Source organism: Protomyctophum parallelum (assembly GCF_964188405.1).
Source record: "Protomyctophum parallelum genome assembly, chromosome: 5".
Lineage (NCBI taxonomy): Eukaryota > Metazoa > Chordata > Actinopteri > Myctophiformes > Myctophidae > Protomyctophum > Protomyctophum parallelum.
This window is the reverse complement of record NC_139702.1, coordinates 37416396-37432939: the sequence shown is the minus strand read 5'-3', so window position 1 is coordinate 37432939 and position 16544 is coordinate 37416396. Positions and strand designations below refer to the sequence as shown.

At 44.2% G+C, this 16544-nt stretch overlaps 1 protein-coding gene across 9 annotated transcripts in view; it reads left to right on the top strand.

The window, feature by feature from the left end:
* camk2d2 (calcium/calmodulin-dependent protein kinase (CaM kinase) II delta 2) overlaps positions 1-16544 on the top strand; it is a 57890-nt gene that overhangs the window by 17522 nt on the left and 23824 nt on the right. For all 9 annotated transcript variants that reach the window (XM_083766261.1, XM_083766257.1, XM_083766260.1 and 6 more), the window contains exon 3: positions 15162-15221. In XM_083766261.1, coding sequence (XP_083622387.1) covers positions 15162-15221 — 60 coding nt within the window. The remainder of the gene's footprint in view (positions 1-15161; positions 15222-16544) is intronic.

The window sequence follows — 16544 nt, the reverse complement described above, 5'->3', positions numbered from 1 at the left end:
ACGCACACACGCACGCACGCACACACACACGCACGCACGCACGCACGCACGCACGCACGCACGCACACACACACACACACACACACACACACACACACACACACACACACACACACACGCGCACAAACGCACACACACACACACACACACACACGCACACACTTTCACTCTCTCACTCACTCTCTCTCTCTGTCAAAGAAAAGGTCCTCAGGCCTCAATATCCTTTCCATGGATTTCCTCAATGTCAGACGCCGATGTCTCGTCTTAGTTCAGTTGAACTTTAATTACATTAGTTGAATCATTTAACATATAAAAATATTCCCCATGACTCCCTTTCAGAAAAAGAAACGAAATCCTCTCAGGCCTCCATATATCCTCTCCATGGACTTCCTCTGTGTCTGTCTCTTATCAATCATCATCTTCATGAATCACCATTTAGAAGCTGCTTGATGTTGGCTCATCTTCATGAATCGGTAGAGGAGACTGAACAAACAGACAGAAAAGACACGCACATCTACATACCTATATAGGCTGGCTGCTAGATCAAAATAAAGTCACAAATCAAGAAATGAAAAAACGTGGTAACGTTTCGGGCCGCAGCCCTTCCTCTCAGACCTTCAAGGAATGAGTAGACAGCAATACATATATATAGTGTGACATACAGTACCACACCTGTGGCCCATCAACCATCAGTCCCAATCACTGTCACCGGTCAGGTGACATTGACAAAAGTGATAAGAACAAGTCTCAATGTATATCCATTGCATTAGATATAAATACACACATCAGTGCCGTCGCTACCTATACGCACTGCGAGTAGGGCAACACGCCGAGGGGGGCAACAAAATGTGCCAAAAAGTGCCAAGCTGACCCTCAAAATAACACATTTCTCTGCGCCTCCGCCGCACAATAACGAGCGGCCGTGTGTGCGTCATCACAAACAGCGAAAATAGCCGATCTGGAGGAGGAATAGCAGCGTTGTCGTCGGGAGGGGGGGCAGCACAAATAACCCACGAGGGGGTGCATACTTAGTTTAGACTAGTCATTGGTTAGACATGGGTTAAGGTTAGGTTTAGGTGTGCTGCCCCGTGGGAGGTTAGGTTTAGGGTGAGGATTTGAGATAGGTTGTAGTTGTAGGACTAATGACTGGTCTAGCCAATGACTAGTCTAAACCAAAAACTGTCTAAACTAAGTACAGCACCCCCTACGAGTAGGGCAACCAAAATGGTCAGCTACGTCCTGTCACAATTATGTAACAAAACAACCATGATTTGACCCATCGAAGAGAAGATAATGTGTAGATCACATGACCGTATAGATGCCCATGGAATACAGACCAATTCCATGTGCATCTATAGACACGTAAAACACAGAGAATCAAAGGTATATACATAACAGGATGCCATTTACAGAAACGGTCTGATATCATAATCTTCATTTAGTCCTTTTGGAGCAAGAGTCTGCAACGTGTGTATCCAAAATAGCTCACATTTTAAAAGGATGTTATTGATGTCGCCCCCTCTATGTGGGGGTTGGATCAATCCAATTCCTTTATATCTGAGACATTATGACCCCATTTACAAAAATGTACAGCTACAGGGCTAGTGATAACGTTGTTGCGGATGGTATACTACGGTGGTCGGATATGCGTGTTTTTAAAGGTCTTGATGTCTTGCCGATATAGGCAAGACCACACGGACACTTCAGCATATAAATCACACTGGCTGTAGAGCATGTAATGATACCTTTAATGTAATACTTCTTCCCTGTGTGTGGGTGGTTAAATGACTTTGCTTTGCGTGTAAAGTTACATTTTTGGCAACGGCCACATGGATAGTTGCCAGGTGCTATGGCACTTAAACAATGTGTGGGTGCTGGGGGAGGTAAATCTGCCCATACCAGCATATTCCACATATTTGGGGGCCTCTTATTTACCACACGAGGGGGATGAGGTAAAACAAAATTAAGAACAGGGTCAGTGTCAATGATATACCAATGTTTTTTTAAATATAATATATACCAATGTTTTTTTTATATAATATATGTTCTGCATGAATCACCATAGAAGCTGCATGGTTGATGTTGGCTCTCTGAGTTAGGCTCAAAGTAGCCTCGATACCCAGGCTTTCATTTCGTCTGCGCGAAAGATGAAAGCCTGGAAAAAGCCGTGGGCTGAACCAGTCTAAAAGTGGGAGTCAACCCTTCCGGGTGGGCGTCGCTCTAAATGATGTGACGTAGCGCTGCACTAGGGGGGAGAGGAGGGGCCGGGGGTGACGGACAGATCGATGAGATCCAATCAGGGTGCGCGCATTTCTGAGGCGCGACCCGCCCCTCTAGACCAGAAATGTCTCTGCTTAGGTCAGGCTAGGCTCAAAGAGACTCAAGTTTGCCCGAATGGCAACCAGTTTTCAGGGGTGGGAAAAGTACTATATAGAAATACTCCGTTAGAAGTAAAAGTTCGGAATTCAAAGTTATAAAAGTCATTTGAAAATAGCAGATCTACAAGCTCATAATGCGTTGCATCGCGGTGCATTGTGAGCTTGTAGATCGGCTAGTTTCAAATGGCCGAAATGTAAGGCTGAAGTGGGTTTTTTAATAATAATCAAAATCTCGTAACTAAAGTTTTCAAATAAATGTAGTGGAGTAAAAGTACAATATTTGCCTCTCAAATGTAGTGGAGTAGAAGTAAAAGTACTAAAAATTTGATATAGTAAAGTATAAATAAATACCTCAAAATTGTACAATACAGGGGGCACGGTGGCACAGTTGGTAGTGCTGTCGCCTCACAGCTAGAAGGTCCTGGGTTCGATTCCCGCTCGGGACGCTGTGGGTGCTGGCGGCGTGTTTCCTCCTCTGCGTCATCAGTGCCCATACCCGAAGGCGGGGTTGGCGAAAGGGCCTTTCTGTGTGGAGTTTGCATGTTCTCCCCGTGTCCCATAGGGTAGGTACCCTCACAAAAACATGCAGTAATCCTGGTCTCTAAACTGCCTCCCCCTGGCCAGCCGGGGTGCCTGATGGAGGGGAAAATAACTGGTTGGAATAACGTGTTCCTTCCACGCGCTACGTCCAACCAGGGAAACTCCCCCCTGTCAGGTGTAAATGAGCAACTTGGACACTCACGCATGAAGGAAGCATGAGTTAAGTCCGTTGCTCTCCCCAGGTTGGCGGAGGGTGTGTAGAGCCCAGGATCACATTCGATGATTGACACAGGGGTGAAAAATGGGTTACAAAATCGTGGGATAAAAAATATATTAAAAAAAGAAGAAAATAAATCACAATACTGTAGCATGCCTCTGCATGATGCGGCCATGACCTTGAGATCTGGAATATAAAGGAGGCAACAGGGGAAAGTGGCTCTGCTGCCTCAGATGCCAGTGATGCAAATAGCCTGAATCCTGCATCCTAAGGGTGCGTACACACCTTTCCAACAGATTCCATCCAGCGCTGTACAGCATCTGTAAGTGTCATGGCCGCTCCAATGCATTCCTGATGGGAGTCACATGGTTTGACACAACATTGTGTTGTGTGCGGGGGAGGGGGGCAGTCGCAACACGTGAAATTGCTGTACAGCTGCTTGTAGGCGCTACTTCCACACAACATGCACTGTGATGCACACAGCACAGAGGGTGGGGTTTGACCACCAACAAATAGGAGAGAAGGGCTGTTTTGTATCCCAATAGGCGGAGTTTAGTTGTAGTCTCCAGAGTTCCGCAGAAAAGTCGACTGGAGAGTGACAGCTGTCACCCGTGCGCAACTTGGAGACCTCAAATAAGATATCGCAGTCCCTAAAAATACCTTCCCTATAGGTACATTCAGGGAAATGATTTCTAGCACCTTTGTTCAACAATGTAACTGTTTTAATTAATTCTCATCTATCTATTATAGTTCTTTCACTTTTGAATACTTTATGTTTTCCATTTCATATATTTTATATTGCTGTATTGAATGTTGTGTTTTGTATTTCGGCTACATTGAAAATGAGGGCCTGCCCCTCAATTGTAGGCTACTCCACGCTTAAATAAAGGTTATGATGATGATGATGGTACAATCAGTACCAGATTTAAGCACTGATCGGTGTGTTGGTTTGTTTGTTCAGAAGAGGATGGCGTCCTTCAATGCACGTTTGATTCATTTGGCAAGCCAGTACCCAGGTTTATATGTAAAACAACATCGATTGTATTATGATAAAATCAAACGCGACGCCACATACATTGGACATAAGGTGTAATATTTCTAGCATTTGGCGACATACATAGTGGAAATACACAATGTTATTGATATTCTTCATTGGAGGCTTGTGTCATGGAAAATCACCGCAGACTGCAGCATATACGCAATAGAATGAATGAACAAATAAACTATAGGCTGCTACATAATGTAGGCTAGCCTACTTGACACAAATATAATTCATTATTCATATAGGATTAAAGTATTTTGTTAAGGACATCTCCATGCCTACACGTATGGCTCTTCCACAAATAAAGAGGGTCTCAAATCTAATAGAATCAGAAAGAAATTAAATCCAATTTCCATTCTCTACGGGCTTTTCAAAGCACATGCGCATTTACATCACCTATCAAAGTTATATAGCGACTCCACTAGGAGCGTATATATATATATAGGATGATAATGATGTACAATTTAGGCTATGTCCAAGTCATGTACCCTTTACATTACTTACGGTAATTTTCCTAATATAGCCTATAGATATTATCTTCTTCTGAATTTTGGACAAAATAGCCTATATATTGATCAAGGTGCCCACTCTGCTTGTATTTTTTTTTTTACCTTATTTACAGATTGCTATTGAACACAGTGCCCTTTCAGTTCACAACGAACACATTACATTGTTTCAGCATCTTGTTTCAACATTTCAGCATGATCAATGATAAACAGTAAAGAATTGTTTCAGCAGTAATAACATAATTGTGGGCGGCGGAATTATTAGCTCTTAAAAGAGCCGTTGTGTTGGCACTGACAGTGCTGTCTGCCTCGGCAGCTATGGGCATCGCCATCTCGGCGGGCGCCGGGGCCGGTGTGGCGGCGGCCGTCAGCGGGGTCTTGACAGCGGGCGCTGGAGTCTGTGTGGCCGTTGGTGTGGCCACTGGGAGCGGGGTCGCGGCGGCGGCGGCGCCGCCGAAGTGGAGCATGGACTGGACGAATCTCTTCTTGGCTGGAGGAGGCTTCATCATATAGTAGTCGAATGGAAATAAAGCCTGTATTGTACTGAAATGCAACATTTATACTCTCTACCTGGCAGCAGAACAAAAGCCACCTTATTAGCATTTGAATTAATTATTAATTCCTCTCGCGAAGTTTCCGCGGCTGGTGTAGTGTATATACAGTGCATCCGAAAGTATTCACACCCCTTCACTTTTACCACATTTTGTTTTGTTACAGCCTCATTTCAAAATGGATTAAATTCGTTTTTTTCCTCATCAATCTACACACAATACCCCATAATGATGAAGTGAAAAAAGCTTTTTCAAATATTTAGTTAATTTATTAAAAATAAGAAACAGAAAAACACCACAGCTTCACAAAGAACTACACGCAGAGTCTGTTGTTTTCCGCATTCCGCTCTAGCGCACCGCCCACTTCCTGCAAAGCCTAGGGGGAAATGCAGTCATATAGCCAGGCACGCTGGAAGCACGTCCATGACACTTCCAGCGCTGTACAGCGAATGCTGGAAAGGTGTGTAGGCACCCCTAGGGTGCGTACACACCTTTCCAACAGATGCTGTACAGCGCTGGAAGTGTCATGGACGTGCTTCCAGCGTGCCTCCCTATTTGACTTCATTTCCCCTTAGGCTTTGGGGGAAGTGGGCGGTGCGCTAGAGCGGAATGCGGAAATCAACAGACCCACGTTTCTTTGCGTGTAGTTTTTTGTGAAGCATACTCTATGGTGGTGGTAGTAGCGATGTATTGTTGGAGAGTATTACTGGAGAAAGAGGGCTTTTGTCCTGGAATTGTTGGTGGCGAGGAGAGGGAGAAGCGGGAGAGAGTGCTTCTGACCAGGAGATTGAGGTGAATGAGCAGGAGAGAGTTCGCATGGCGGAGGAGAAGAGAGCCGGGGAGCCGGGGAGATTGTGCCCCAGCCCACCCACACAGCTCTAATGCGTTGGGCAACGCAATATGGATCAGAGCTAATTCATCGCTGGCTAACAAACTCAAACTCACCAATCAACTAAGATATGCAGCAAGGAATGCCAGGTTGATTTAAATGTGTTACTGTAAACTGGAAATAAATATTTCAATCAATCAATCAATCAATAGGCTACATGTGTTTTTTCTGTTTCTTATTTTTAATAAATTAACTAAATATTTGAAAAAGCTTTTTTCACTTCATCATTATGGGGTATTGTGTGTAGATTGATGAGGAAAAAAACGAATTTAATCCATTTTGAAATGAGGCTGTAACAAAACAAAATGTGGTAAAAGTGAAGGGGTGTGAATACTTTCGGATGCACTGTATATACACTACACCAGCCGCGGAAACTTCGCGAGAGGAATTAATAATTAATTCAAATGCTAATAAGGTGGCTTTTGTTCTGCTGCCAGGTAGAGAGTATAAATGTTGCATTTCAGTACAATACAGGCTTTATTTCCATTCGACTACTATATGATGAAGCCTCCTCCAGCCAAGAAGAGATTCGTCCAGTCCATGCTCCACTTCGGCGGCGCCGCCGCCGCCGCGACCCCGCTCCCAGTGGCCACACCAACGGCCACACAGACTCCAGCGCCCGCTGTCAAGACCCCGCTGACGGCCGCCGCCACACCGGCCCCGGCGCCCGCCGAGATGGCGATGCCCATAGCTGCCGAGGCAGACAGCACTGTCAGTGCCAACACAACGGCTCTTTTAAGAGCTAATAATTCCGCCGCCCACAATTATGTTATTACTGCTGAAACAATTCTTTACTGTTTATCATTGATCATGCTGAAATGTTGAAACAAGATGCTGAAACAATGTAATGTGTTCGTTGTGAACTGAAAGGGCACTGTGTTCAATAGCAATCTGTAAATAAGGTAAAAAAAAAAATACAAGCAGAGTGGGCACCTTGATCAATATATAGGCTATTTTGTCCAAAATTCAGAAGAAGATAATATCTATAGGCTATATTAGGAAAATTACCGTAAGTAATGTAAAGGGTACATGACTTGGACATAGCCTAAATTGTACATCATTATCATCCTATATATATATATACGCTCCTAGTGGAGTCGCTATATAACTTTGATAGGTGATGTAAATGCGCATGTGCTTTGAAAAGCCCGTAGAGAATGGAAATTGGATTTAATTTCTTTCTGATTCTATTAGATTTGAGACCCTCTTTATTTGTGGAAGAGCCATACGTGTAGGCATGGAGATGTCCTTAACAAAATACTTTAATCCTATATGAATAATGAATTATATTTGTGTCAAGTAGGCTAGCCTACATTATGTAGCAGCCTATAGTTTATTTGTTCATTCATTCTATTGCGTATATGCTGCAGTCTGCGGTGATTTTCCATGACACAAGCCTCCAATGAAGAATATCAATAACATTGTGTATTTCCACTATGTATGTCGCCAAATGCTAGAAATATTACACCTTATGTCCAATGTATGTGGCGTCGCGTTTGATTTTATCATAATACAATCGATGTTGTTTTACATATAAACCTGGGTACTGGCTTGCCAAATGAATCAAACGTGCATTGAAGGACGCCATCCTCTTCTGAACAAACAAACCAACACACCGATCAGTGCTTAAATCTGGTACTGATTGTACCATCATCATCATCATAACCTTTATTTAAGCGTGGAGTAGCCTACAATTGAGGGGCAGGCCCTCATTTTCAATGTAGCCGAAATACAAAACACAACATTCAATACAGCAATATAAAATATATGAAATGGAAAACATAAAGTATTCAAAAGTGAAAGAACTATAATAGATAGATGAGAATTAATTAAAACAGTTACATTGTTGAACAAAGGTGCTAGAAATCATTTCCCTGAATGTACCTATAGGGAAGGTATTTTTAGGGACTGCGATATCTTATTTGAGGTCTCCAAGTTGCGCACGGGTGACAGCTGTCACTCTCCAGTCGACTTTTCTGCGGAACTCTGGAGACTACAACTAAACTCCGCCTATTGGGATACAAAACAGCCCTTCTCTCCTATTTGTTGGTGGTCAAACCCCACCCTCTGTGCTGTGTGCATCACAGTGCATGTTGTGTGGAAGTAGCGCCTACAAGCAGCTGTACAGCAATTTCACGTGTTGCGACTGCCCCCCACACCCACACACAACACAAAGTTGTGTCCAACCACGTGACTCCCATCAGGAATGCATTGGAGCGGCCATGACACTTACAGATGCTGTACAGCGCTGGATCCAAATTGCTGGAAAGGTGTGTACGCACCCTTAGGGTGCCTACACACCTTTCCAGCACATGCTGTACAGCGCTGGATGGAATCTGTAAGTGTCATGGCCGCCCCAATGCAATCCTAATGGAAGTCATATGGTTTGTAGTCCACATTTTGGACTACAAGCAGCTGTATGGCATTTTCCTGTGTTTCGACTGCCCCCCTCCCCCGCACACAACACAATGTTGTGTCCAACCATGTGACTCCCATCAGGAATGCATTGGAGCGGCCATGACACTTACAGATGCTGTACAGCGCTGGATGGAATCTGTTGGAAAGGTGTGTACGCACCCTTAGGGTGCGTACACACCTTTCCAGCACATGCTGTACAGCGCTGGATGGAATCTGTAAGTGTCATGGCCGCCCCAATGCAATCCTAATGGAAGTCATATGGTTTGTAGTCCACATTTTGGACTACAAGCAGTTGTATGGCTTTAGGCTGTGTTTCGACTGCGCCCCTCCCCCGCACACAACATGGAAAGGTGTGTACGCACCCTTCGGGTGCGTACACACCTTTCCAACAGATTCCATCCAGCGCTGTACAGCATCTGTAAGTGTCATGGCCGCTCCAATGCATTCCTGATGGGAGTCACATGGTTTGACACAACATTGTGTTGTGTGCGGGGGAGGGGCGCAGTCGAAACACAGCCTAAAGCCATACAACTGCTTGTAGTCCAAAATGTGGACTACAAACCATATGACTTCCATTAGGATTGCATTGGGGCGGCCATGACACTTACAGATTCCATACAGCGCTGTACAGCATGTGCTGGAAAGGTGTGTATGCACCCTTAGGCCTGACTCACACCTTTCGATCTAGCATACAACATTGATGCATGCTAGATGTAAGCAAGATGTAAGTGTCATGGCCGCCCCAATGCATTTCCAATGGAAGTCACATGGTTTGATACAACATTTTGCACTACAAGCTGTTGTATGGCTTTCGGCTGTGTTTCGACTGCCCCCCCTCCCCCTCATACAACACAAATGTTGTGTCAAACCATGTGACTCCCATTGGAAATGCATTGGGGCAAGATGTATCACACTCTTTGCATACAACAAGCATACATCAGTCTGTTGCGAAGGTGTGAGTGAGGCCTTAGACTCACTCAATTAAGAAAGGACGCAATCATGTCACCCTCTGGGGGTCCTGGGATGCAATACTGTACTCAGTGCCGTACTCTAACGTCGTTGAGGTAGGACTCATAAAATGCCCCTAAAATTACCCATCTAAAAGACCACATGGGTCCCGGGACCCATGAAAAGCATTTTAAGCTTGTAGATTGGCAATTTTTTTGCTAAGAGATAAACTTGCATATTTGTGGCCCTCTGGAGTGAGTGTGGAAATATAGTGATGTTGCCCTCTCCATCTTCAAAGTTGCCCACCCTTGTTAAGTAGACCTCCAGGTCACAGTGACCTGGTGGTAAAACGGTGGCACTAAATGTATTTTCTATACCCAGAACAAATGGCATGATGAAATGTCACTTTTTTGTTTGTATTTCAGCCAAGTCAATAGTGTTGGCCGCTCCATGGTTCCATGCGTGCGTGTGTGTGTGTGTGTGTGTGTGTGTGTGTGTGTGCGTGCGTGCGTGCGTGCATGCGCATGTGTGTGTTGGCTATCTATTTGCATGCAAGGCTGGTTCCACTGCAGAGAAGAGGAGCGGACTGACATTCTGATTGGTGCAGGAGTTGCTAGACAACAGATGTCCAGCTGCCTGGGAGGTGGACTACCTGTAGAGAGAGAGAGGGGGGGGAGAGAGGGAGAGAGAGGTGGAAGAGAAGTAAACAGCAAGTATAGCCTATAATTAGTGTGTGTGTGTGTGTGTGTGTGTGTGTGTGTGTGTGTGTGTGTGTGTGTGTGTGTGTGTGTGTGTGATAAATAAAAAAGATAAAGAGATAGTCAGAAATGCACACGTTACTTATGAAACAGGTGCACAGGTCTGGAGACGCAGTTTACCTGTCATTTTTGTGTCCCCTGCACGCCATGATGCCATTGCGAAGTGTGCTTCTCTCCTTGCATATAAGGTAAAGTGTGTAGGGTCTAGTGTACAACATTTCAATGTTAAATCAGTCAACTACTACAATTATGTCTGCTATGACATGCTAAATGCACTTATACTATAGTTAAATACTCATAAGGCTTTGTACACACGTGCGCACGTGCGCACGTGCACACACACACACACACACACACACACACACACACACACACACACACACACACACACACACACACACACACACACACACACACACACACACACACACACACACACACAGAGACTGCTATAAAGAAAAACACAAAAACAATTTGAAAGCTGGTGTCCATCCGATACTATAGAGGCAATGAGCTCATCACATTTTGGAGGACAGGTTTTGTGAAATAAGAGTCCCAGAGTGTGAGAGAGGCTTTAGCCTACAGTACATACCGGTATGCTTATGCTATTTATTTGTCATTTAGTGACAAATAAATTGCAAATCGAGTGGCAAAGTGAGTTGCATGCAGTGGCATGGCCAGAAAGTAGTTTCTTTTGCCACTCAGTAGGTGTGATGATGATGATGATGTCACGTGCATATACCCTCTATATACTCTCAGAGTTACAATAACAGTTGAGTACAGAGTTATTGTCTTAAATAAAAAACATTTGATAACAAAAAAAGTACAGTGACTACAGTGATGTCCATGTTAACTTACGCAATACGCGTATTACACCTCTCCGCACACACACATACACACACACACACACACACAGACACACACACACACACGCACGCGCGCACACGAGCACACACACACGCACATATACTGTACACACACACACACACACACACACACACACACACACTCAAACACAGTCTCTCAGGAGAACAACTCACATGCTCCTGACTACTGTTCCGCAGTTCAGGCTGAATTGAGTCCATGCTTTCCACATCGTCAACAAGAACGGAAACAGGAGAGGAGGACACGAGAGAAAAATAGGCGTCCTATTTTATTCAGCGAAAAGTAGAACCATCCACTCATCTCTCACCCCCCCCCCACCTCCCTCTGGCCCCTCTCTCTCTCTGTCTCTCCCTGTCCTGAAGCAGAGCTAAAACGGGTTGCCGAAAGCGCTCGGTGAGAAGTTAACAATGTCTGTTTTGACTTGTTTGTGCCGAAGTCAGTGGACATAGTTCCCTTCAACCTGCAGGGATGATTTAACCCATTCAGGACAGGAACCTGGTGTTTTAACCAGCTATTTTTCAATAGCCAAAGTAGGCCTATACTGTTATAGGCCTACTTTGGCTATTGTAGCATTGCAGATCAACAAGCTCATAGCATACGAACTTGTAGATCTGCAATTTTGGAAAAATCGGGAAAACGTGCAAATCTTTTTAACATATATTCTTTCACAGCAACATTCTTTTTTATGTGTGTGGCTTTCGCCTTTATTTCATATTTTTTTATAGAGGGCTGACAGGAAATGGGGAGAGAGATGGGGGGTGACATGCAGTAAAGGCCATCAGGAGTCGAACCCGCCGTACACTGCCAAACTGGGCTATACCAGCCAGTGTGCCTGGACCACTCACACAGTGAACATTTTTAACTCAAATATTTGCTTCTGGGGAGGTCCCTGGAACAACATATTTTGAGATGGGGGTCCGCGGCCAAAAGCTACATAAAATCACACCCATGTGAAGTGAGGGGCGCTCATCATCTTACAACATCAATTACAACATAATGTTTGTTTAAGCAACGGGTGCTAATGTTTGTTTAAGTCCTCAAAACAAACATTAGATTTCTCTTTATTGTCTATGGCGTTTTCTTCCAAACGGCCCCGGGAATAATTACGATAATAACAGTAATCGATAACAAACAGTAATACAGAATCCTTCTCCCATTAATTAAGAGAAAAGACAATGTATAGTATGGGCCATACAGAAATGAGCCTCTCTGTGCTAGCATAATATTTCTGCTTTTGCCAGCTTCCCCGTATCAGTGCACAGTGTTGAGCATCATTTACCTTATCCTGTTGTAATTAACATATAGATTAAGACCTTTGACCTTGAACTAGACTCAATATATGTTTTCCTTGAACTCCTACATCACTAATATTGGCGAGACATGACAGACAGTATTGCTGGATGGCAGTGTGACAGTACAGAATAAAAACATTCCCCCCAAAATGTACAAAACGGATCTAGGACAGTAAAGCAACCAGGCAAAGAATTGTGAGAATTTAAAAGATATCAGGGGCTTACAGGAAGTTTATCGACACTCTCTACACACATAATGGCCCATGGGATATTGTATAACTATAACAAAATACATACATAAATGGATGCACCTGGGACGTATCCTCAGTGATGTATCCCAAGGTCATCAGGGTTTCGGGTCTCGCAACATCATACCCCTCACTCAGGTGACCCAGCCGGGAGTGATCAAGTCCCGACTTACGTCCCAGTAGCTACCCTCAATAAGTCCCATTAGGGAAAAACCAGGGCCACACAATCCGTTCCTCCTGAACTACTCTGCCGGGACTGGGAGGTACCATTCTGGCACATGGAAGGACTAGGCTCTGTGGGTTGACACCTGTCCGGGCCCCTCCTACGTCTCACCAGGTCCACTCCTGCTCTCACCAGGTCAGGCCCTGTGCGTTGCACCAGACTCCCAGCACCAGGCACTTTATTCAGGAATGGTGGATTCTCAAGCCGCAACGGTTCCGCAGGCCACACCTTGCCCTTGGTGGTGCCGCAGGCTCCGCTTGAGGCTTGAATGGCCCTCCTAAAGGCCTCACCGTGGGTTTGTTGGGCTTCTTCCTCACGGAACACAGGCTGGGGCGCTAACCCATACTGCTCCCGGGTGCCGTCTAATTTCCGGCTGCCACCCGTCTCTCCGGTGGTCACCAGACTATTCCTGGTTGTCACTTAGTCTATTCCTATGAGTCACTATAAATAGTAGAAGGATGTTGAAGAGTTAGATTGAATTCCAGTGCAGTGAGATTTTGCTGCGAGGGCACTGGCATCGACGCATACAGGGAGTGATCTACCAAGACAATATTACTGATTTATTGTATTCATACATGGAGTGATCTACCAAGACAATATTACTGATTTATTCTATTCATACAGGGAGTGATCTACCAAGACAATATTACTGATTTATTCTATTCATACAGGGAGTGATCTACCAAGACAATATTACTGATTTATTCTATTCATACAGGGAGTGATCTACCAAGACAATATTACTGATTTATTCTATTCATACAGGGAGTGATCTACCAAGACAATATTACTGATTTATTCTTCGCGCCCAAAATAATAATAATGGATTGCATTTTGTGCAAAGCGTTTTACAATGGTCCATTCATTCATACATTGGGAGGTGAAACGCCTCACTTCCCACATTCACACACCAATGGTGGCAACCACTGAAGGCAATGTGGGGTTCAGTGTCTTGCCCATGCAAGGACACTTCGACAGGAGGAGCCGGGTTTCAAACCACCGACCCACGGATCATTGGATGACCTGCTCTACCTCCTTTTCGATATGCTATTTTTGGTGCAATACACAGACACACAACCATGCATATTGCATAGTTCCCTAGTTAACAGTGAACCCGAGTGCAGAAAGACACTATGAGCAGCATGTAAGCGCTTTCCACCAGGTTGGGCTTACGAGCACTCGTTTTTGGTTCAGTCAGCGTCCTACAAATGTCACGTGCAATGTTTTACAAAAAATGCACAACTAAGCAAGCTAACAGGCAAACGAGTGCCCGCGCCGTACTGTTGCTCAGCGCGTCTCAGCGGGAGGGGGCATGGTTTTTGTGCTCAATCCGATGGAAATTGCTTACATGCATAATGAGCATGAACAAATCAATGCAACTCACTTCACATCTTGCATTACGGGCATTTCTTCAACACACCCTCAGATGGAGCTGAAAGCCATTCAATAAAAGGAGAGATCACACCAATATGGAATAAGCGAATGTTTATTGGAGGGATTATTTTGGCAGCAATTTAGCAAGCAAAATGGCAAACGTTTATAGCAGAAGATTTTGGCGATTAGACTCCGATTGCATTTATTGCATAAGATTAGCTTTTTCTTTTTTTTTTAAGATATTTTTTTGCGGCTTACGCCTTTTATTGATTTTTTAAGGGACAGACAGTAGGCTGACAGGAAACGGGAGAGAGATGGGGGGATGACATGCGGTAAAGGCCGTGTCGGGTCCGGGAGTCGAACCCGCGGCACACCGCGACTGGATCACCAGTCCGGTGCCCAGACCGTTACGCTACGGCCTGGGCCATAAGATTAGCTTTTAATAGGGAGAAACCCCCCCCCCCCCCCATTGGAGCATTGGAGTCTAAACGCTGGTGGTGGAGGCTTAGCAGATGAACCTCCTTCCTTCTCAACACTAGATGACAAGGTGGATTTGTGGATGGAGGTGGGTTGCTTGTTGCAAACTGAAAAGAGAGTGGCAAGTGTCAGAGGCAGTCATATTTAAAGGCGGAGTCAAATCAACTGATTAGCTGCTGCAAAGTGCTTGGATTTGTGAACAGATTTTGACAGTGTGAGAACAGAAATGACGAGCTGAAAGGCCAAATGAAAGCGTTGGTTAAGATCTTCCTTATTGAACCTTCGCTAAAAGCTACATTTCATAGGCTGCTGGGTTGTAAGACAAACTTCAGTGTGAACTGACAATAAAGTACTATATCATATCATATCATATCATAGGGGAAATGTAAACTATCAAAACTCTCATCTCTTATAGATCATCAGAAGTTGGAGAGAGAAGCCAGGATTTGCCGTTTATTGAAGCACCCCAACATTGGTAAGCTGCACAGTCTTGATATATTCACACATAATCGCATGCATGCACTCTCTCTCTCTCTCTCTCTCTCACACACACACACACACACACACACACACACACACACACACACACACACACACACACACACACACACACACACACACACTTTGCTTCTCAGGTCCCTGAAGATTCTTCACATGGTTATTCATCTTCCAGTGTGTGTGTGTGTGTGTGTGCGTGCGTGTGTGCGTGCGTGCGTGCATGCGTGCGTGCGTGCGTGTGCATGTGCATGTGCATGTGTGCGTGTGAATGCACTCACACCTAATGATGATGTATCTGTGTGGTCTCCCAGCTGAGTCATCAGGAAGAGAAGAGAGCCTCTGTTAGCTTTCCTCTCTCTCTCTCTCTCTCTCTCTCTCGCCCCCTTTCTTCTCTAACTTCTTGACCTCTTTATCCTTTCTACCTTGTCATACCACTTAACTCTTTGTTCTTTCTTGTTTCCCGCTCATATATTCACACCATTCTTCTATCTTCTTATCTTTTTTGTCTTAGTTGTTATCTCCCGTCTCTAACCAATAATAAATAGTCTCAGACCAGTTATACACTTTGGCGATTTTCTCACACCATGTTTCTAAGGTACAATGCTCCGAGTCTGGAAGAAGAATCCGAGATATTAGGATTCTAAAAACGTTCACATAGACGGCATTAGCCAGTGGACATTTCATGTCTGATTTCTTCCTGTTTTTTTTTTTATCGCACCAGAGTGTTACGAGCGCATACAGAACAGAGTTGTGAAGCGTATTCAATTGATATTAAAAAAGACGTCCAAAGACGATCTCGGCGTCGAGAGCCCAAGTAAGTAAAGACGTCAAGAGATGATCACCAAAACACACACTGGACAGTGGCCACTAAAGCACTCAAAAGCAGATGAGGTGTGATTTTTCTCATCCTGTTGACGCAAAGAGTTAAATACCCTACTACCTCACATTAAAAACTAAAACTAAACAAAAAACAAGAAAGCAATTTCTGTAAGAAAGTTAAAGTTAATGCCCAAATATATTTTGTCCCCCAAATAAGTCTTAGGGCACCATTTTCGTCACCGCTAAACCCCTTATCCCTAAACTTCTTTGCCTTTTTTTTTACTATTTTGCTAAACATTTTTGAATAGTTAAAATGGCCAGTCTACAAGCTCACAATGTGTCAATGTAGACTGGCTAGTTGAACTATTGAAAAATGTTTTTCAAAATAGTAAAAAAAAAAAAAAGGCAAAGAAGTTTAGGGATAATGAAAATGGAGCCCGTCGTTTCTTAGTGGCCTTACAAGTTATCAAACATTTCTTGG